This window comes from Sinohyriopsis cumingii, chromosome 10, assembly GCF_028554795.1.
Source record: "Sinohyriopsis cumingii isolate HCF-2022 chromosome 10, ASM2855479v2, whole genome shotgun sequence".
Lineage (NCBI taxonomy): Eukaryota > Metazoa > Mollusca > Bivalvia > Unionida > Unionidae > Sinohyriopsis > Sinohyriopsis cumingii.
The window spans coordinates 50,589,748-50,612,419 of record NC_142970.1 but is presented as its reverse complement, the minus strand read 5'-3'; the positions used below and the strand labels follow the sequence as shown (position 1 = coordinate 50,612,419).

General features: G+C 37.3%; 1 protein-coding gene across 2 annotated transcripts; it reads right to left on the bottom strand.

Annotated features, from left to right (window-relative positions):
* Nucleotides 1-230: 230 nt before the first annotated feature.
* On the bottom strand, nucleotides 231-22,616 carry LOC149790135 (shiftless antiviral inhibitor of ribosomal frameshifting protein homolog). 2 transcript variants are annotated; one of them, XM_089972115.1, is made up of 7 exons: nucleotides 22,495-22,616; nucleotides 15,532-15,643; nucleotides 5,710-5,753; nucleotides 4,242-4,379; nucleotides 3,400-3,500; nucleotides 1,401-1,729; nucleotides 231-789 (listed from the first exon to the last, which is right to left on the bottom strand). In XM_089972115.1, the coding sequence occupies exons 1-7, from the start codon at nucleotides 22,546-22,548 to the stop codon at nucleotides 590-592; spliced, it is 978 nt and encodes a 325-aa protein (XP_089828241.1). In that variant the 5' UTR covers nucleotides 22,549-22,616; the 3' UTR covers nucleotides 231-589. The 2 variants fall into 2 exon arrangements, with proteins under 2 accessions (XP_089828241.1, XP_089828242.1); XM_089972116.1 differs by having other exon boundaries at nucleotides 231-783.
* Between the last annotated feature and the right edge of the window lie 56 nt (nucleotides 22,617-22,672).

The window sequence follows — 22,672 nt, the reverse complement described above, 5'->3', positions numbered from 1 at the left end:
CTCAGTTGGATTATCATCGAGGGAAGCAGCTCAGGGCGAAAAGATCGCCTCTGTTAATGGGTTCAGGGAGGAGGGCGCTTAGTGCTTATTCTACATTACCGATTAAACAACGTGTGGAAGGAGGTCAGAAGAAAAGAGATTTAAAGAAATAGTTGTTTATGAGTGAAGTTCGTGGTTTACTTGACATTGAATATTGCTCGAACCCAATAAAATATACCAAAGACTGAAAATGCATTTTCATATTTTTTTTATTTATTTTAATACAATATAACGGTAAGGCTTGCAGAACTGTACGATACAACAGTCACAATGAAAATCAACAAGTGCTCCCTAAGCAAATGACGAAAATATAAATAAAATTGGATCTTTACGAAAAGACATGGATTAAATATCACAAACACGTCATACACAACTTTTAATGAAAATATGAAGAAAAAAAATCTTTTTAATAAACAAAACTTTTGGTTTGAACTTCTGGAATGCCTTATATAAGAATTCCAACAAAAACTGAATCAATAGTTTTATGTGTATGGGGCAAAATCTAAAAGTAGATGTAACAGATTCGAGGTAGGATGCTGATACCAGCCAGTCAGTGACCTCCCTCATCCCCATTTTCACCCTCCTCAGCGATATCGTCCTCACTGGGCTGGAAGGAGGACAAGCTACACAAGTCCCCCTGGTCAAGGAACGTGTCAACGGTGGACCCTGTGCTCCTGTGCGGCATGCTAGCAACGATCACCTTTGGCTTGTTCACTCTAGATATCGGGTGGATACATGTGGGTGCTGCAACTGTAAGGTGGTTATCACGAAACAACGAGTTCCGATATTGAATGTTTATAGAAGTCAGTCTATTTTAAGGGATAGTCGATATGCAGAAGCATACAACTCAAAGATGTAATTTAGATTATGTTATAATGTTCAGTTATTATTATTATTATTATTATTATTATTCGATCTTCCAGGAAATGAGAAAATATTACGGCTTTCTTCTTTACATTCCTTTGGAATCTGCATGTTCTCTTGATCTGTAATTATCAACTTCTGCATTGTGTCCCCTTTTTGGAGTTTTTGATATATTTTTATTTTCATCAATAAGGTTCGAGTCTCCAGAAGCGCGTCTAGTGCCACTTGGCTAGGAAAATGATGTAATCCTCAACACTGATAACTGTATTTCAAACTATCTTTACTAGATACAAGAATAAACTCTTCATGGCCTTTTATAATTTTATAGCAAATGAATAAAGTGATGTACAGTAACGTTAGCAGACTCCAAAAATGTTGTTTAATCAAGCACTTATTTTACAACGACTCTTTGTTTTAATCATTGGTTTACTTCTTTTTTTAAAAATCAGATGATATAACGGAGGTAACTAACCAGGAATGCAGAAAACCTTACTCACCCCGCCCGGGACTTCCAGGTTGATTAACTGGGCGTCTTTGCTGTGGCCGTCTATTGGCGTTATAATCGTTGGCCTGTCCGTGAACGTAGATGAGGTTTTGATTTGGTTGGATTTCCACGTAATAATCATGGCCATTATGTAAGTTTTGACCAATGTCCGAATCATAATGGCTCGGACAGTCAGGTGCATTGCAACTGTGCCTGGTTCGAGACTTCTGTTTCCTGCCACGTCTGTCTGGCGGGCGTATTCGGTTAGGGAGAGCTAACCGTCCACATCCTCCTCTTTTTTTGTAACATGTACTTTTTGTGACATTCATTTGACCAAAACCACTGGAAAGAGAATAAAACAATAACACACTTATACATACATACATACATACATACATACATACATACATACATACATACATACATACATACATACACACACACACACACCCACCCACCCATCCATCCGTCCGTCCGTCCGTACCTACATACGGATTCAAACAATATTCAGGCTTTTGTGTTGACTGTGCCGCTGACCGTCCGTTCTGCTAATAATACAACAACTGGTCTTTAGCTCATGTGTCCAAAAGGGCAAGTGAACTTATGGTATGGTCACCCAGAAACACTGTTTCATTTTTAATTGCTTCTTGAACATCAATGAACCACTGCCAAGCACATTTTCATACATTATTATGTCATATAGACCAAGTCTGAACAGAATCTGAGCAAACTGAATGAAAAGCATATAAAGACCAATTAGTATTTAACAAATAATGCCAATCTGTGATCAAAATATGGCGTTCGTTGCCAAGAATAGAAAATCCTTCAAATTCCGCGTTCGCTGCACTGAACAGAACAACTTTCCAATTACTCCTTTTATAAATTCATTTCAACTGGTTTTGGTTAAATGTTACAAAAAGCATTCTGGTATAGGAGCCTTCCAAGTTGCACGATTGGTGCCGATTAGCAATCGAATAGGGCGCTTACCAAACCTTAAAAGAACTTCAACAGCTAAATAGAATAAGGGAATTTATAAAAAAAATGTAAAAAAAATTGGTTGTAATGGATTTTACTTTTATGCAAATTATGATCTGCAATGGTACGTGAACGCTGTTGCTAAAGAAAAGAAAACATGAGGAAGCCTTCTTGTTTAAAGTACTGCTGTGGAGTATTTGTCAGTTTTGACGGATATCACTCTGCAATACAGGTCTTTTTCAAATGATATCGAAAGTGTTTAAACAGAGCCACCGTTACTTACGAAACGAAATAACTTAAACGACCTCATGTTAAAGTCCGCTCAGTAGAATTTGACGAAATTTTATTAAACGCTTCCTGGTGTGAGGTTTTTCAAGTTTATACAAATGGCGCCCAATTACCATCGAAACTGGCCAAGTTACAAAACAAATCAAAACAAAAATCTTTCAAATAACTTTTTAGAAACCGGTCAACAGAAACATTACCAAATCTGAAATAAGCAAATCAGCATGAAGGTCTTTCAAATTTGTTCAGCAGACGCTGATGCAACATCAAACATGGATCCCGTTACAAATAATACACAAACCTTAAAATGACGTCAAAAACTAATCAATAGAATTTGGCCAATTTTGGAAAGAAGCTAATTGGTCTGAATATCTTTTAAGTTTTAAGCAATGATGCGGATATTCTGTACAGAATGGCTGGTGTTACTATAATTAGAAAAGAGACCGTTAAAATACTTCTTCTAAGACACACTCAACATTCTTTAAGCAAACATGAGAGAATCCATTCTGGTTTCAAGACCTGTCAAATTTTGAACAAATTATGCTGATTTGTAGTCATTATGTACCGGAATATATCAGAAAAACGACATAACATTTTTCGGCATTAGGTAACATACTTTGAAAAAATGCGAAAGAAAGCTCCCTAATAACCCATACTTCCTTGGAAGCGGCCCTTGGATTTCGCATTTAAGTAGACGTTAACAGGCGAGATTCTCAGACCCGCTTGGTCATCTTGTTCCAGTATCTACCAACCTAAATTCTCTTCCGCAGCTACACTCAAAAATAGCCCAACCCCACTCCTGATCCTTCGGGATTGCATCGTACTTGATTCGACATTTTCGGCATTTGGATACCTGAGCGAGGGAAAGAGTTAATCTTAGTTATCAACAACAAATACAAGCTTGTTACTTAGCTTTTCTGTTGAAATTTGGCTAATGTCTCCTTTTTAGTGTTCATTAGACACCAGACTTGAAGGATCTTAACTGTATATTTATTTTTAAACAAATGCTTAAATTTCACCTCTTTTGAGCCAAGGCCTAATCAATGAAAGTGTAAAGAATTCAAAAATGCATGAAGCCTAAATAAATGATAATTACGTCATGAATCTGTATATTTATTTTTGCCGTTTGCTAATGTAGATTAAAAGATTGACATGTAAATATAAATTTATACTTTTCAAATGACTCTGCGTGGCCTAGTGGTTAGAGCGTCCTCCCTGGATGCGGGAGGTCTTGGGTTCGAACCCCGGCCGATTCATACCAAAGACTTATACAAATGGTACTTACAGCTGCCTCGCTAGGCGCTCAGCATTAAGTGGTTAGTGTTTGGATTGGTTGGCCTGGTGTAAGGATAATGTGACTGGGTGGGACATATGATACATGTCTGTGGCACGATGGCCCAGTGCTAGACATCATTTCAAACTGCCACACTGCAGACATCGTAACGATATGACTGGAAACTTGTTAAAGCAACGTTAAAAATCTTAATCGCACACACAAATCACACTCACATGACTTTGCTAATCTTTAGCTAATACACCTTTGTAATTCAGTTTGATTTTTTTTTTACAAGCATGACATTGTACACAAACATACCGTTTTCCTTGCTGGAACTTTACGCCACCACACGTTATCACACGGCTGACAGGCGAACTGCCTGATTTCGGTCGAAATCGCCAGCTTTCTGAGAAGATCCCGGATAACGTCATCCTTAAGAATTGCTTGCAGTTCATTCTAAATTGAAATGAACGTAAACCTTTTCAGTAGCTATGTCACAAATAGACTTTCATTTCCAAGACGTACCAACATATACCAAAAGCTATGCGCAAATTTCAGAAGAATAGTATTTAAAAATAACGATGGACTTGGGGCAGAACACATAGATGATGCAATATCTGTAAAGGTCATTAGAAAGTAGAATACAGGGAAACCAATGGAAAAACATTGCGTGTGGAACGGATTCCCATTTCGCATATTACTGAAGACGAACCTAACGTATGTAAATAAGAAGAATGCAAAGGTTTAGGAAACAGTTTTGTAATTTCCCTTCATAAAATAAAAATGAACCAATCTAACATTGCTCCTTTCATTGTGAAGAATAAATAATGAAAATCATCGGAGGCCGTGATCAATACCTATTTCGACAAAAAGGCCTCTAGTGTGGTAGCAATAATTCCAAAAAACGACTGAAGGAAGGCCATATGACAGGTTTTTTTTTCCGTCTTAACCAAAGGTCATGGTTCGCTATGTCGAGGAATTTGTCTCAAACTGAGACTTCGTCTTACTGTGCTCTTAATTACATTGTCTTACATGCTGGGAATTTTGACCAGAGGCAAAAATGATATAAGGGAAATAAATTTAAACTTGAAACAAAATCGCTTGTAACTCCATTATTTTTATTCTAAGGATAAGAAGGTTCTCCGATATCCTAGAAAAAATTGAAAATAAAATAAAATTCTTTTCAGTAAAATTCGAGGTACTGTGACTATGGTTGAGTACGTAACGTCTGTAGAATGTTATGAAAACAAGATGCAAAGTAAGAGATATTAAAAGCTCTCAACCAAATGAAGAAACATAAAACTGTTTAATGAAAGCAGGGTCATGTGACCAAAACTTGAAACAGTGTAAAACTTTGTCCTGAGAAATCTCTCAACGTAACTACTGTATTTGATGTAAGAATGAATCCATACATATAAAATTTAGATGTTACAATTAAAAACAAGTCAACTGCCTTCTGATCAGTATTTCTCTTCTTCTATACCATTATTATTTGTTTATTGTTTTATAATTTTTTTTATCATAGTTATATCGCTTCTCCATAGTAAACAGCAACTTAATTACAAAGGAAAATCAGCATATGATTGCTTTAGATTAAAACATTGATCAACACCTAAAAATAATTTTGAGAATGGAAAACCCCTATTAATTGAATCCTTTGAATCCTTTCTCCCCCCCCCCCCACCTCTATCATAATACAGGTCTGCAAAACATATAAAATGCGAAGATGAAGTTTGTTAGCTAACGCTTCCTTTCGCATGTTTCTAGAATTACTAAAGAAAATTACCTGATCCTCTCTACCAAGTATATCCCGCAAGTCTTGAGGATTACCTAAAATCAGACGGGATGAGCTGTGTAAGTGCTTGAAGAAAGCGAAATCTGACAAAATATCCAGCATATAAAGATGGAACAACATATCTATAAAAAGCACTCAGAACTGGAGGAGATTAAATTGGAAGAATTAATGAAAATTCAAAATAGAAACGAGGGGTTCGTAATGTAGAAAGTTGTAAATGAAGATAGATATTACAATAATGTTTTCTCTGTATGAAATCCGATGCTTTCGTTTTCTTGTATTTCCTACACATTTGAATGAATTCTGTTGCTACTTGGAATGAATCATCATGAAATAAGGACAGTTTATTCTAAATTACACCTTTTGACCGTAGAGTCAAATCCACATTTATTGAAGATTTGCATTTAGATTTTGGTGAACTTTTTCATTGTTATTTTTCTTATATATTATCTAAGCCCATTGATGATATATGTTCATGGTTCAGTATAACGCAAAGCCAACCCATCCTACAACTTACTCGCTCACCTTTGACTCAGTTAAAGTCACAAGGTATGCAGCCATTCGTTGAGTTTGTGCTGAACGTGGAGGCCATTGCCGTCTTGCTTAAATGATCATGTCTTTAATGCTTAGCAGAATGGAGAAATGGGTATTACTATTTTTTCCGGAGGTGGCAGCTTCAAGCTAATATAACCGATTTCAGGATGATTGCGGTATTTGGTGATAGTTTGTAGAAGCAGTACCGGCCTTCGGCAGATTGGACCGATTTGGCCAAATCGGGCCCAGCGATCACAGGGACCCGCGCTTTAGTAATTTTAAAAAATTTATCGATAAAGAGAAAGTAATTTTTAAAGCAATGGAAGAAAATTATAACTTTAATATCATATAAAACTTGTTTAAATGTTTATTTAGAAATGTCATGCTCACGGGGAAGACCGCGTGTAAACGCAGGGGGTCCAGCCAAAATGATCCAATGCCACCCCCACCCCCCGTTTGCTAAGACCATTCCTGTGCAGAAGCAACGTTTTTCGTTTTGTCTGGGCTTTTGTTTCTGGTGTGGCTTTTTGTCACCAAAACGTACGACTGTTGTCTTTGGACTTAGTGCATTTACTTGCACACGTCAAGAAACCCATGAACAAAAATAATTAAACACACACATACAATCTGCAGAGTCCATTCATCCTCAATATTTTCTTTTACAGAGATCTGAAGCACATGTCACACACTAGAAAAGAACATGCAGTTCAAGATGTGATTGAAGCCTTTGATTAAAAATTGTTGCAATTTTAGGAAAGGTGAGTCCAGAAAAATAGGTTATTCCACCGTCGCCCATGGTCTACAAGTAACTGCAACTAAGTTTCAAGCGGTTATAGGTTAACATAGCCATGTATCGGACTTTGCACAAAAAGTAATTATCAAATTAGAAATTCAGCTGTTAAGACATTTATTCATAAGTCTTGTGTTATGGAGGCACTCGGACTCACGTTTGAAGCCTAATGGTGTCTTCTTCGCCGACTAGTCCTTAGCATAATATGGAAAAAATGATGGTATATTCAAACATGGTGTGCCATGGGGCAGATTGGTATGAAAACTTGAGTACGTAAATATCACACGCCCAGACATAGAGCCAGGAGAGGAACATGAATGTTTATTTTCTCTTCTAGATTATCAGTGTCTGAAAATGGACAAATCTGTAAGTGTAAGTAATGCTGAAGCAATATGAGACATCAGTATGCCACATTAATATACCACATCAATATGCCACATCAGCTGTGTAAGATAGGATACATCCAACATCCTTGAATTCCGGAAAAGGGAATTTGTAGTGAAGAAGTCATAACAAAAGTTGAAAAAATATACATCAGACTGAAAGAGACTAAATGAAAGGAATATGCATAAACAGCCCATCTTTCCTTGCTTGATGTACTTTGTCGACAAGGCCCAAACTGCAAATATGAGATCAATATTCCAACACTTTTGTGGATTTTGGGCACATTTATTGTGCATGTCCTTTGAGTAGGCTCAGATTGTAACAGCCAGCTGCAGGTTCGCCATGAAAAAGGTATATACAAGGACCATCTTAAACCATGAAAAAGGTATATACAAGGACCATCTTAAACCATGAAAAAGGTATATACAAGGAGCATCTTAAACAATATTCACAATAATAATGACAGTGTAGTGATCACTTCCGGTGCAACGGATGTCATTATCCCATATTGGCCCTCCCAAGGAGAATGGCATGCAAGTTGACAACTTCAGATGAAAAATTAGACATCAAAAACTCCGACTTACTGTACCTAAATGTTCATCAAATGTGTGAGAGCTGTTAACAAAACATGAGCGCTCTGTTTTAGAACAAAAAATGTATAACTTTCCTTGCACACGAATTCTTATTTATCTTGACCCAACTGTGAAGCAGTATGAGAATCCTTTCAACAGAATTAGAGCTAATAACAAGCATAATACATGGCCCGGGATGACCTATGGTTGTATTTTACGTTTCATGGTCCAACAGAGATGACAAGTGAAGTTGTTTACAACAAGTGATACACTTCAATGCCACATGCGTTTCATGGCATCAACGTCAGAACAAAGGTCGACCTAGTAAATGAAATTCCAAGACCTGAATGCAAAATTTAAATTATAACGTATACATTCATATACCACAATGCTCCTCATACGCAAATTACATCTTGGTGGCAAGCATTTGCAAACTCTAGATGTATAAATAACCCCGGGTAGACCCGTTACCAAGTTTAAACACCACCACCATCAGTAGCAACAACAACAGCGACAACAATGATGCATCTTGATCTTTTACGATGCATTAGTTTCTCTGAAAGAATCAAATGAGCAAGAAAGCATTTATTCCTTTTGCGCCTCGTGGTGAAGACAATCAACTTTCACTCATCTCTTAAGACTCAGATTTCCAACACCGATTCTAGTCGGGTCACCTTGCTGCTCTTTTGTTTAGCAGAATTCATTTTAGAAATAATTAAATAGAGAGATACAGACTCAACAAAGGGAAAATCGTCAAAAATGGCGGCGAACTCAGTCACACATTAAATGATGCTTCATACAAAATAACCATCTCAAAAACGTTATGACACACGTATGTAAGGTTTTACAAAAATACATTTAAAGAAAGTTTCTTGTTAAGTTCGTGCTTGGTCCCCCCCCCCCCAAGCAAAAAAACAAAAAAACAAAAACAAAACAAAAACAAACAAACAAACAAAACAACCTTGGGAATGTTTCGGCCCAGAACAGTCTCATCGTGTCAGTCGAATCGCCGTAATGAACTTTGTTATCGAATGAGGTATGCACACAAAATCATTTGGTAAACAAAGAACATCTATATGGAATGGATGATACTGAGGCATTCCTGTTTGTTTTGATGATTTTTCATTGACAGGCCTGAACCATGTTCCGATTGCACCGATTTACGTGTCATGAGAACATTGGTCCAGTTTCAAAATTGCAGTGAAATATTCTCCTGCTTTCTTTTCCATTTGACCCCAAATGAAGAAAATCTATACTACAAGATAATGACGTACTTTCATTTGTCACTGTTTATTATTACGCAGAAGACGATGACGAAACGAGGTGAAAAGGTAAATCTAATGCTCGTTTAACGATAATGCAGATTAAGTGATAATGTGGCACTCTTTCTGTCTCTGTTGACACAATTTCCACACACGTAATATTTCCACCAGGACTGCAGATTTTCTCGTTTTGCCGTATAAAAATCCATGATATTTAATACAATCTTCCCACACGAGGCACAAATGTGCCTGTTAGTAATAGTATAGTCGGACCCATTGGGGACAGTGACAATCCCAGTCAAAAAGGTCGTGAGACCCTTTGGGGACAAAATTTATAGGGACAATGGAAATCCCAGTCAAAAAGGTCGTGGGACCTTTTGGAGACAATGGGACTTACCATTAATATAGAGACAATAGGAATGGAACAGATGAGGTGACGTCACGGTACTGAAGATTAGTAACAATGTTGCAACAATGTTGGAAGTGGCTGACCTTAATTTGAACCAAAGAGCGGGGACAAAACCTAGAACACTTGGCAGTCTATAGACATTTATAACACATGCAACATACAGATAGAGATTGATGAACATGAAACACATATATGGGCAAAGAGAATAAATAGACTTTCGAGGCATATGAGTGGCCCTGAAAAGAGCCTTTGTTTTTATTTGTTAACATCATTCCGTTAACAAAGAGGGCATCTCATACGTCTTCTTCTCTTCCTCAAATTTCGTCTGACTTCTGAACCGTAGATGAGAACTCCCTTCAAACAGCCTTGCATCTATACATACATTCTTCTTTTCCAAAAGCTCGTATCGGTGATCTGGATAATTGTCCATGATGATTTTACATACATGGGTAAGTCATGACTTGACATACATGGCTAAGTCCGTGCGAAACAGCATCGACAATACGAGGGTAGATGATTTAACTTTAGTCCACATCTTTTGAGAACAGGTGAAGGGAATGCAGTGAACTGCGACTATTTATAGTGGAAGAGCGGATCGAAACGGCTTGAGGTCTATCACCAATCCTGACACGCGCTACAAAATTCAGCCGCAGTGTGGAGTCTGTCTTCTAATCCGAAGAGAGCGACCTGTGACGTTACATTCCCTATATAGATTCGCTAGCGTATGTACTCATTGAATCCATGCGACAAAGTTTTCAAACATAATGGAAACTAAGAAGACGAAGAATTGGGGTGCACCGGCAGTGACGACGAGAAGCGATGGTATAGCAGTGGCTACCAAAGTCAACACAGTCTTACTTCCAAAAGAGACCGATTTTAATCGGAATTTAGTCGATTTTCTTTCTTCTTCCCAAGAATTTTTTTCAGTACAAGTACCATCTCCACCTTCTCCTTCTATACCACAAGTCGAGGATTTTAAACAAAGACAGAAAGAAGAATTTGAGAGAATTTCACAACAGCAGAAAGAAGCAGAACAAGCTTTTTTCATTCAGCAGCAACAGCGAGAAGAAGAAGAAACAAGAAGGAAACAACAGGAAGAATCTGCAGAGAACAAACAGGGTCTAAGAGTGAGAGAGGACAGTGAAAGTCAAACGGTAGCGGTACCATTAGATATTTTGGCAGAGTTAAGGAGTCTGAAACATGTATCAGACTTCTATATTACGACCCAAGAGAAAAAGACCTTACCGAGCCAAAGAATCCGACCCTGTTATTACGCCTGAGATACCACCCCTAGTGATTTCTATCAAATCATTGACAGGAGCCAATCCAGAAGTAGGCCTTGGCCGTGGCAAAGGCTTTAGGCAATTAAAGCTGATTATACCCCATTCCCGAGATTGTTTTTTTTTAAAAAAAACAAATGCAGAACGGTCCTTTTCAGGTCCACTCAATTTACTCGAAAAGAGGTAGTATTCATTTTGCCAAAATCAATTAAAACTCAAAATCTCTTTTTCTTCTCTATGATGTAAGTGTGTGAATGCGTGAGTGTAGGTCCATATTCTAAAACATCAAAACCAAGAGATACCTAAATATTCTGCCTGGTCTATTCTTGTACAAATTTTACAATCCAATTCACAACAAAACACTTTCAAAAGTTCATGACTTCTTCTGTGTATTTGTTCACTCACTCTTAATTTTAGTGTCTTCACTTTCACCCGTTTTTCCTCTTATTCCTCACTTTTTCCTCGTGTTCTTTCCTTTCTTTTTTCTCTTTCTAGATATGTCTGGGTTCTTCCTTTTGGGCGGGTACCACTTGTCCCTGTTCGGAACCACTCTCTTCCTCCTGTTTTTTTTTTAAAGGCATTCTGAAGATCAATGTCCGTTCTCTTGACAATGATAACAGGTATTTTGACTTTTGTCTCTTCTGACACCAGTGTTGCCTTTTTGACAGTCTGGACACTCTGTAGCCCAATGCCCTTTCGTCTTACAGAGATATCAAGTATCTTGACTTTTATCTCGAAAAGAGGGAGAGTAGTACGTCGGCTTGTCTGAAAAAAACTTTCGCATGACACTTCGCAAAGCTCTGATCATAAGTTCAATATGTGTGGGCTCTTCCATCGTTCTGGACGGTTTGACAGTGAAACGAATACTGGAAGGGAAGGTATATATATCGATCCATGGCGTTCAAAATGTAGTCATTTTAACTTTTTGCAGTCACGATTAAACGATCGCATCATTTCTTGGAGAAAGAAGAAGAAAGTATACGACATAAACGTGAGTTTTTGTCTCACGACAGTGATTTTAAAGATGACATGAGTGAGCCAGAATCCAGACCCAGAGAGTTGCACTCAATCGAAGTTCACCACTGCCGCCAGTATAACCTCAAAAGTAGTATCACGTTTGAGAGACGGAAAAACGCTCCTCTAAATAATTTAGAACTACGGCTTACACGTACACATTAAGTTTAAAAATTTCAAATCCAAAGTACTATTTGAGAAAGCAGAGGGGTTCATCACCGAGGTGTGGGGTTCTTTGTTAAGCACAATTAAACGACAATGTGAGGCCAAAGAAAACGATCGCTTGAGGCTTTCCATTCATCACGACAGTTTGAAGTCCTCTGTTTGGGTCGAGCTTAGCAGCTCAGCAGAACTGACACCTTCTAAAGTCATCGACAAGATTCAACACGTGCAACAATCCAAGGACAGGTTTCACATACATCAACGATGGAAAAGCGACACTGTTCATGACTCAAGTGTTTCTGCCCAAAGGGGCCGGACTACACAAAAAAGTGTTATTGGTGGACGATCTTCGCAGCACCAAAAGAGCCTCGTTCAATTAACAACACTCAAGACTAGATGTGTTCATCCCGTGCCATCGTTGCCGAATGACACGGCATAATGGAAACGGTCATGGGCGAACATCCAAAAATCGAACCGAGCCTAACAACAAAGAAAAACAGAACTCCTTTTACAGCAAGCGGGGCTATCCAAAGACCCACCCTGTGGCATTCCTGAAATGCAAAAAGTGCAAGACGTCTTGGCTCCACGCTACACCTTGAAAGTACACCCTCAAGAAGTGCGCTGACTTTTGTTGTTTCGAGGCAAATATTTCACATACGTAAAATACGTTCACATCTATCATCACGATGAACATTTCGATGTCATTCCCAGTATCACTCCTTCCTGTAATACGGTTATTATTGTCAGAAATGTGACTATTGGTATAACAATCGAGAACACCACAAGCAGATCGAAATGTGAGGAATGTTTGGCCCCTAAACCCTGTCTGGACAAAGAACAATAATGAGTGCATTGTCCTGCTTGTCAGCGCCCTTTTGTCAACCCTGTCTGTTACCAACAACATCTAGAAACGCAAAGTTTACAGCAGAAATGTGCTTGCCAACTCCTGAGATTGCGCCCTACTTGTAGACAAGGCATACATACCAATAATGCAAAGGCACACGTATGTCCACGAAAGAAACAATGTCACATTTGTCACCAAATCGGGGACATGGAACACAAATGTTACATTAAAAAATACCATTCCATACATCAAGAGGTGGAATATGACCAGAAGAAAAGCAACTTCATCTTTTTCGATTTCAAATGCATGCAAGAGACCGGCATTCACATTCCTAATTTCTGCGTGGCTCATCGAGCGTGCGATACGTGCATCCTGAAGTCTATCTTAGTCATTACCATCACTGCAGCAAGATTCAAGGAGGATGTGACAAAACATTTCGGGGACCGAACACGCTAGCCGATTCGCCCAAAGGATCTTACCGTACCGAACGAGAAGCTTTTTACGCTTTACACCATACTCACGCCTCGAACCCCTTCGACCTTCAGTATTGTCGTTCCGACGAGGATATTTTACTGCGTTGCTGTGGAAAATTTTGAGAACTGTTCATGGAACACGGAGGGATTGATTCTTTGAATGAAAACTGTACCTTTGCCAAAGCATGTTCCTTAGTGTACCGCCAACGGTTCATGACTCATCCGTACGACGATACCACTCAAACCCCACACGCATCTTTACTCGTGGATTTGAAACCCCATGCCCCCGATTATTTGAGATTTCGAACCCGTATCTATCACCATTGGTGCCAAGACGTAGGGCCTGTTGTTTACACGTCCTCGTCGTCGACTTAACCAAAAAAATCTATAAAACCTCTGTCACTTTGGGTCTGTGTCACACAGCGTCAGCATCTCGTCCCTTCAGTCTCATCTTCCCATGAACTTGATTCGTGCCTTGTCCAGCATCAGCCGCGAACACAAATCCACAAATACGTACTCTTGTCTTAGAAGCCAGTCTCAAAGACGTTTTACGATGGTTTACGATGACAGCACGTCAATTACTGCAAGGCATCATTCACAATATTCATCAAACCAAACGCTTTTTTGGCAGAAACAAAATAGCCTTGACGCAGCTGGCTGATTCCCTCATTGATATTCAAAATAAAAAGCAAAATGTTTTGAAACCTGGAGGTAGCGGTTCTCTAGGAGGTGTCATCATTCGCTCCCTCTTAAAATAGGATCTTTATGTCCCCAAAGTTTTCCCCAAGACAAAAGCGACTCACACAAAAGCCAAACGAACCCCCCCAAAAAGAAATGACTCTCTCTTTGTTTAGCCAGACATTGGAACATGTTGTCTGTCCTGTCCAAAGCTCCTTGACTTATGCGAAAACAACTCATTCAAATAGCCTCCAAAGACGTTGTCGATACCGTGTGTGAATGTTGCCTGAATATATTGAAAGGAACGATACCTTTGTTTATACGTCAGAATGACGGCTTAGCCAAGCATCGAAACGTTCTTGGCCAAACGGTCAAAATGAAAATACCCATTCGTCAAAAGAAAAAAGACGTTGGTACAACGCGGAGGAATTTTGCCCATGTTGTTAGGACCCTTGCTGAAAGAAATATTGTGAACAATGATGCGAGGCCTCATGAAAGCAAGATAAAAAGGGACCAAGATGATGAAAGTGGCCTTTTGGGTCCTAAAATCTCAGACGTGACCTTTGGAAACTGATGGAAGGAGGAAACCTGGCTTTAATGCCATACAAACGACGGATGGAATTCCATCGTTTGCAAGAACACCAAACCCCACAGTTGCTTCCCAATCTTTATTTGCCGATATGCCCCACGTACAAGACGAATTGCAATCGTTCATGGATTACAACTATTTGTTTGAAACAAAAAAATCGCATTTGGGTAGCCCTCTACTTTCCTAAAGAGGGTTGTGATTAATTATTATATTACTATTATTATTATTATTATTATTATTATTATTATTATTATTAGTTGTAGTAGTAGTAGTAGTAGTAAATAAAATGGGTAAATGTTGTTTCAAAATACATTACTCCACCCACCCATCCACCCCCACTCATACACACACCTGCTGAAATGATAACAAAATTAATAGAGCTCGTAACAACATCAGGATTTACACATTAGATTGAAAAAGAAAAGGTCAATAAATTACAAAAAAAAAACACTACCCTTCCCGCGACATTTCACAAAATTATGAATGGCAAAGAAGAATTTTCTGACGATTTTCGTATGTCACGTTACTGTGATTGTTTCCTTACTCTTGAAGCGTAACTTTCGTTGTCTAAAATAGAATTCTGGTTCTATGAGATGAAACGTAAGCTCTTGAAAGGTTTTCTTAAAGAATAGCTTGGCTATTTCTACTACTGTGCGATTCCCCTTCCATGAGGAATCAACAAGTTAGCTTGATTTATCGTGCTACACTTTATTCTAGCGATTCGCTTTCTTTCGCAATTTGTGGAAGCTAGCAGGTTTGAAATTTTGAAAACGGCATAGATCCCTCAATTTCAAAAAATGAAACTTAACTGTATACACTTACTGCTGAGAATTGCTGTGGTGGTTCTGTTTAAGTCCCAGTCATGGTGTTCCAAAATCCTGCTTACCTCTTCTTCGGTTAGACGACCTTTGCATAATTCCCTTAACATGCGGACCTATGAATGGAACAATATCTTTGATGTATCATTAAACCAACTAGCCAAGTAACAAAAAAAAAAAATTAAAAAAAATACAAAAATAACTAAGCCAACCAACCAATCAAACATCATTAAACCAACTAGCCAATTAACAAAAAAAGCAACTTACTAAACCAACCAACCAATCAAATATCATTAAACTGACTAGCTAAGTAACTAAAAAACAACCCCCTAAACCAACAACAAAAAAAAACAACTAACTAAACCAACCAAACACCCAACCAATCAATCCATTAGATTTTATGAAATTAGCTAAATATGTACTAAACATGCTGCCTCTCACCTTACCTCAAGCCAAGTACAATATTCTCAAACGTGTGGAGTACGAATTTCTGTCTCATGTATAAGGAAGTATGAATAATACAAGTTTCAGAATTTTCTTCGCTCGAGTACACTTCATCATTTGATAAATTTCACATACCATATTGTAGTGAAGTATCATTTGACTTTGGGCTTTTTAGCTTGAGCTCGAGTTTGTTCTTCTCCACGAAGTAATGAGAATACGAGGCCATGTCTCGTACGTATGATAACTGTAAAGGATTATTTATTCGTACACCATCATTACTCTTCACCGATCGTTGATTATTCCGTAGCTTTTAATTTCTGCGAGAAGCCATTTAACTTGCTAAATTCACTGGCATTATATTCTATAAGCCACCATCGTACCCCTCCCCCCAACTTACTAAAGTCACTGAAAATATCTTGTATACCACCCATTTTATCCTCCTCCTCTGCGTTTTGAATGAGAAGTTCGTTAGCAGTACCTCAAAAATAAAAACCACAAAAAACTCTAAAACAAAGCAAAACAAATTAAGCCCCCCCCCCCCCGAAAACCATTAATCAGACAACAAATAAAAAGAAAACAAATACAGAGATAATCATGGTCGGATTTTCCACAAATTGAGAAATCTGCTTTGTACGCATTATGCGGATTCAGTATATGTTTCATTCATTGCTTTAAGTATCTGAAACAGGTTTTAAATTGTATTCCCAAACTTCTATTTATCTAACATGTGTTCGCTTCTTATTCCCAAGAAGTTCATTTATGAATTTAAAACAAAAATACATTTACTTGATGACTTGTCAAACATTTGTTACTTTACTCCAGCTGGTCTTTTTAACACGAACCCTTCTTGCGGTTGTCGTTTTTTCCCCTCAAAAATACGAATACAAATTTCCCTTTCTAGGGCCTCTGTTATCTTGGTTGTACAATAAATTTATAACGATAGTGTTATCTTTCCTTGTATTAGTCTCATGTTTACCCAGTACAAATTTTGTACATGTCAATAGTTTGTTGACCAGATTGTTAATAAATTTCACCAATGTTATAAAATGTCACCAAATGTTACAATCTTTCCCTCATCTTTCACTGTAATTAGCATTCTGCACTCGATATAAGGTTTACATTTGCCCAAATATAAAACTGGCGTTATAACAAGGGTGCGAATCGGAAGTAGCAGATAATTAAGGAAAAATTTCATAATTAATTGCATCGATTTGTAATAGCCTTAGGATGTCTACCTCTATCTTTACCATTACAACGAAGTCGACTCAAATGGCGATAAAAAAAATATTAATAAAAGCTAGTAGAATCCTTAGCTTGTTTTGGCTCTGGAAAAAATATATGAATTTCATAATTCAAGAGACGGAGTAATAATAACGATAAGGTAGATGTGTGTGTGTGTTTGTGTGTGTGTGTGTGTGTGTAGTTTGGATTTTTAACGTGCTTTAACAATTTTTCAGTCATATTGCTACGATGTCTGCATTGTGACAGTTTATAACGATATTTTACACTGGGGCAGCCAATGGTGGTAAAACATTACAAATGATATATTTACACATATTTTATATGGATATGATCCACCTGAAACTTCTAAGCTATTACGCTACTGATTACTGAAAATGAATGGTTATGAATATAAAGAAATTAGATAACTATCACAATAACTAATGTTGCTCCTGTAGTATTAGTATTAGTAAAGTGAAACCATATACATGCACTCGCTTTTGAGTCGATTCCAGCTGTAAACAATATAGACCCGATCTTTTGTCTCATAATGCATTACCAGATCATTGTCTATGTCTTTTCTACTAATTACTCCAAGCAAAGTGCATCGAACCAGAACTGCCGGCCGAGTATACGACAGCGAATCGGGCTCGTGGAGTATACCGTTCCACCTGACTTATAAGCGAGTATATTTGTTGTTGTGGCGTTTAATGCCATTTCTCAGCACACGATAGGCTATGCATGGCGGCCAGTATTAATGGTGGAGAAAGAACCCGGGAAAACCCCGGAAAGAACCACCGACCCACGAGAAGCTACTGACAAGCTTTCTCACATACCCACATTGGCAGAATCCTAGACTCGAACCCACGCAGACAGAGGTGAGATGGCAGTGATCCGTAACGGAGAGCGCTTTAGACCACTCGGCCACTCCGGGCCCCATAAGCGAGTATAAAGAGTACCGTGTCAGAAGAAAGAAAATTATTAATGAAATGAAATAAAGTATATTACCGTCAACTCTGACAATGATAGCGTCACGACCATATGGCCCTAAACTAAGTAACATAACGAAGCGAACACAACAAGTTTCGTAAAATCAACAAATAAATTTATTTTTCTAAGTTACAAAGGGAAAATTTAAACCCCAAACATTCCTAAATGTTCTATCATAAGTCCAGAAAAATAGAGCATACCGAATGAATTCTAATATTGAATATCACAATGAACCAATAATCTTGAACAGGCTTATGTACCAACGGTGTTGATGTATCACAATAACAAAATCCAGAATGTCTTTGAATGAATTCACAATAATTCCGAAGTAGCATTTTTGACCAAAATGTCAATGAGCACTTTATTATTCTAACAAATAATTTTTAAACAAATGATTCCTCTCAAATTATACCTAAACGCAAGAAAAAGTCTGATTATAGATCTTTAAAGACTGATATTAGAAACAAGCTTAGACAATTGTGTTTACCTCAAGTTTATAAAAGAACGTAAGTCACAATAAACTGACCATGATTAAGGTCACAGTTTCTTTCCAGAACATTCTATGTTTTGCAAAAGAGAAACCTTACACAAGCGTTCGCTTTTGAGTCGACATTTGAACTCAGATATCAATAAAAACGAATTTATAACTTACATACATGACAAAAATCAAATAGAGCATAATTATTCTACCCTCAGTCACAGACAAAGGTCAGTCACAATTTAAATTGAATATACATATCAATATGTGCCTTGTACTGCCTTAATACCTAGACAAGCGGTAGATCAAGTGTGAATACTGCACCTCAATCGCTACATAAAAAATCCTCGCAATCGATGATCGTGTCATCTCATCGAGTGTTACAGTTAAGTCCTTTTCAAAGAAATGCTCGTGTCGTCTCATCGAGTGTTGCATTTGATTAAGTCCTTTTCAAAGAGATGTTGTTTGGAGTCTAGTGAAAACATTTTAAGGGGTATTGACAATTAAACTATCTAGCTTGTATGTATCCATCCTGAACAAAAAGGAGCTGACAACTTGTTATAAACGACTATATGTACCGACGATTTAATTTCCTGGGGGCGACTAGGATTTTCTTTCGTGCCAGGATATTATTTTTCTTTCACTTCCGGACTATTATTTTTTCTTAAACTAATATCATTGATATGATAGGTCCTTTTTCTTTAAAAGGGACATAAACTAACTTTTTTTAGAGGTCGGAATGTTGGAATATAGTTACTTTCTCAACATCCCCCACCGCCGAAAATTAAATGGTCAGTAGTTTATTCTGTGTGCCTAGTGCCAAGTGAAGGGAGATTAAGATATTGTAGGTTCATATTTTTCGTTTTGAAATCCAGTGCGTACTGTACTGAAATTGTTCTCATTTTGAAACTAAGAATAATATTCATTGAATCAATTCAACATCTTTGCAGTCCCGATGAACTTCGGCCTAATTAAAATGTTGCTGACCGTGAAGCAGTTCTAAACAACCTATTTTGTCCGATGAGGGGAGGTTCCGATGAAAGACTGAAATTAAGCTTCCCAAATGTATTCCAATAGTGTAAGTCATGCCCCGGATTTAAAAGTTCTTAATTATTAATGTCGTTGTGCAAGGGATGGAAGATTGCATCGAGTCAAACTTTACACGGCAGTTTCTACAGGAATTTGATTATGTTTCAACTAGTTTATTTCAACTTGGCTCATCAATTTCTAGGTCAATACAAATATTTTCCAGCATCAGCAACAAGTTGAAATAAACTAGTTGAAACATAATAAAGTTAAAGGTTTAATTCCTGTAGAAACAGCCATGTAAAGTTTTGCAAACATAACCGTTTTTCTGTTTTATTTGTTTGTCTTGTCTATGTTTTGTTATGGCCTTTAAAAAAGACTCATTAAAGAGTCGAATTCGCTCAGGCTAGTTACATACTAGTTTCACACTGTTCGTTGTCAGTTTATTGCATTGGAGGTCTGACGGTACTAATTCAGTTCCCATAGTAAACCTATGCAAACACCGAGATGTTAAAAATTCAATAACTTTAAATTTGTGAGAGCTAATGATCAAACCTATATTTATAAGTATAGATGCATCCTAGATAACAGCTTCTATGTAGAGAAAAAGTATATGAGCCGCTGCATTTTCTGGTCCTACATGAATATGAAATATGTGCTTTCATTTCCGCACCAAATGGGTCAGGTGCTAATTTCAGTAATGAATGTTCCAAACTCAAGACTGTTAAAAGACTGAAATTCCATAAAAAAAAACAAAAAAAAAAAAAAACAAAACAATATCTCTAGGGTAAGCTCTCAAAAGCTTTTTTTCCATTTTTGCAATTTTTACTAAAATCTATCTTTTATTATTAACCAGTCCTGGTCAGCCAAACCCATATATATATATTATATTTTATCTTCCCCCATTTCCAGACTGGCTCCCATTTTTCCATACAATTAGTAAAGTGTGTCTTGGAAGTGTCTCTTTAATAATGGGTATATAACATTGTGATTTGCCCATAGCGTTTACTTTCTAATAAAATAGGAATATAACGAAAAACATATCCATATGGACTGTTGAATCTACATTTTTGAATGCATAAATTCGTTACACGATTTCATATTCCCGTTTTCCCTGTTTTCTTTCTCTTATGGGGAAAAATATGTGGACATTTTTAGAATCAGAGAGAAAAAAATAATACGATTCGAATGACCTTGAACCTCAACATACTCAAAGAAAACTACGAGAACCAGAGTCGTGTAAACCTGACATGAACATTTTATACGATACCAGTGATGAAAAGTAGAAAAAGCCACGCGAGTCGGCAGATATACGGTAAATACCTTGACTATAATAAAGACATATTGTGTATTTCATTTTATGCTGATTTCTTTTTTGTAGGCATTGTTGTTTTTATTGTCATTGCTTAAATCTATAACAAGGGTTGAAGAAAAACCCCATTAAGAATATTAAAATGCCTGAATGCATATCTGTCTGTCTGTCTGTGTCTCTGTCTCAGGATAAACCTACATACAAACTGATCAGCATCCTCACTTACGAACACCACTTGGGGGATTAAAAAAAAACACACACACACAACAAACAAAAATGACCTCACAGATTCCAAAGATATTATTACGTTCATTCCCTCATTCCTGCTACGATCAGTTTCTATCTATCTATCTATCTATCTATCTATCTATCTATCTATCTATCTATCTATCTATCTATCTATCTATGTATCTATCTATCTATCTATCTATCTATCTATCTATCTATCTATCTGTGTGTGTGTGGTATGGAACGTATGCCAGATGAACAGTACATGCGCGTATACATGTGTGTGTGTGTTTTATATATGCATATATAACAAGTAGGACAACTACACAAAGAATTCTCACATGTAATTCTGCGTAGAACTGTACACATGCACGTCGTATCTTCAACTTACATACGGGTTAGTAGAAGGCTAAATTTAGATAAGGAGATACATTTTAATACTGGTAAGTAGTTTGAATATAATGCATAGCACTTACACTGATTCATTCGGTCTTCCTTTATTCTTATCATGCACTTTTTAAAAAAAAATTATCTTCCTGGTATTATGGTATTAAGCCTTTATCTAGAATGTCGCCTTCTCTTTCTGTCAATTTCTCTCTGTCTCTCTCTGTCTCTGCCTCTCTCTCTCTCTCTTCTTCTTATTCTCTCTCGGTCTGTCTCTCTGTATGTCTCTCTGTATGTCTCTCTCTCTGTATGTCTCTCTCTGTCTCTGTCTGTCTGTCTGTCTGTCTGTCTGTCTGTCTCTCTCTCTCTCTCTCTCTCTCTCTATATATATATATATATATATGTATATATATATATATATATATATATATATATATATATATATATATATATATATATATATATATATATATATATATGCAACAGATTTAGATAAAGAGACCAATAAATGGCTAGACACGTGAGCAGTGTCAGATTGGGGGTGGGGTCAGAGATGTATGGCCATCACCTTTTTTCAGAGCAAAATATTTGTTTTAAAATCAAATATCTAAGAAACATAATTTGAGCATTTTAAGCACAAAAAACACCACTTCTCACAACAGTGACATCGATGGACATGTTCATTGTATGTTAAATAATGCACATGGATTCAGTACAAACAGCATCTGCATGTAAACACTCGTCCTTAGGGGCGACATTAGACTATAGAGGTCCAAAATCATAACCCAGTGTTTGCGAATATCCCTCGCCACTCTCACATTTAGGTGATTTTTATGCTTTGACTCGTTTAATTTCCACCAAGTTGCGAGAATTCCTTTACTTACGCTTTGAGTCCGTTCTTTAAGGTCACCATTATCGTCACCCAGTCCTTCCGCCATTTAAATCAGATCACGATTACATTGTGCAATGCTGCACAGTCTTTTCCGAAAATAGTTGCACTCAATAGCAAGTACATAGTACTGTGTGGTATCAAGTACGCGAAGTATGAATCAAATATGTGTA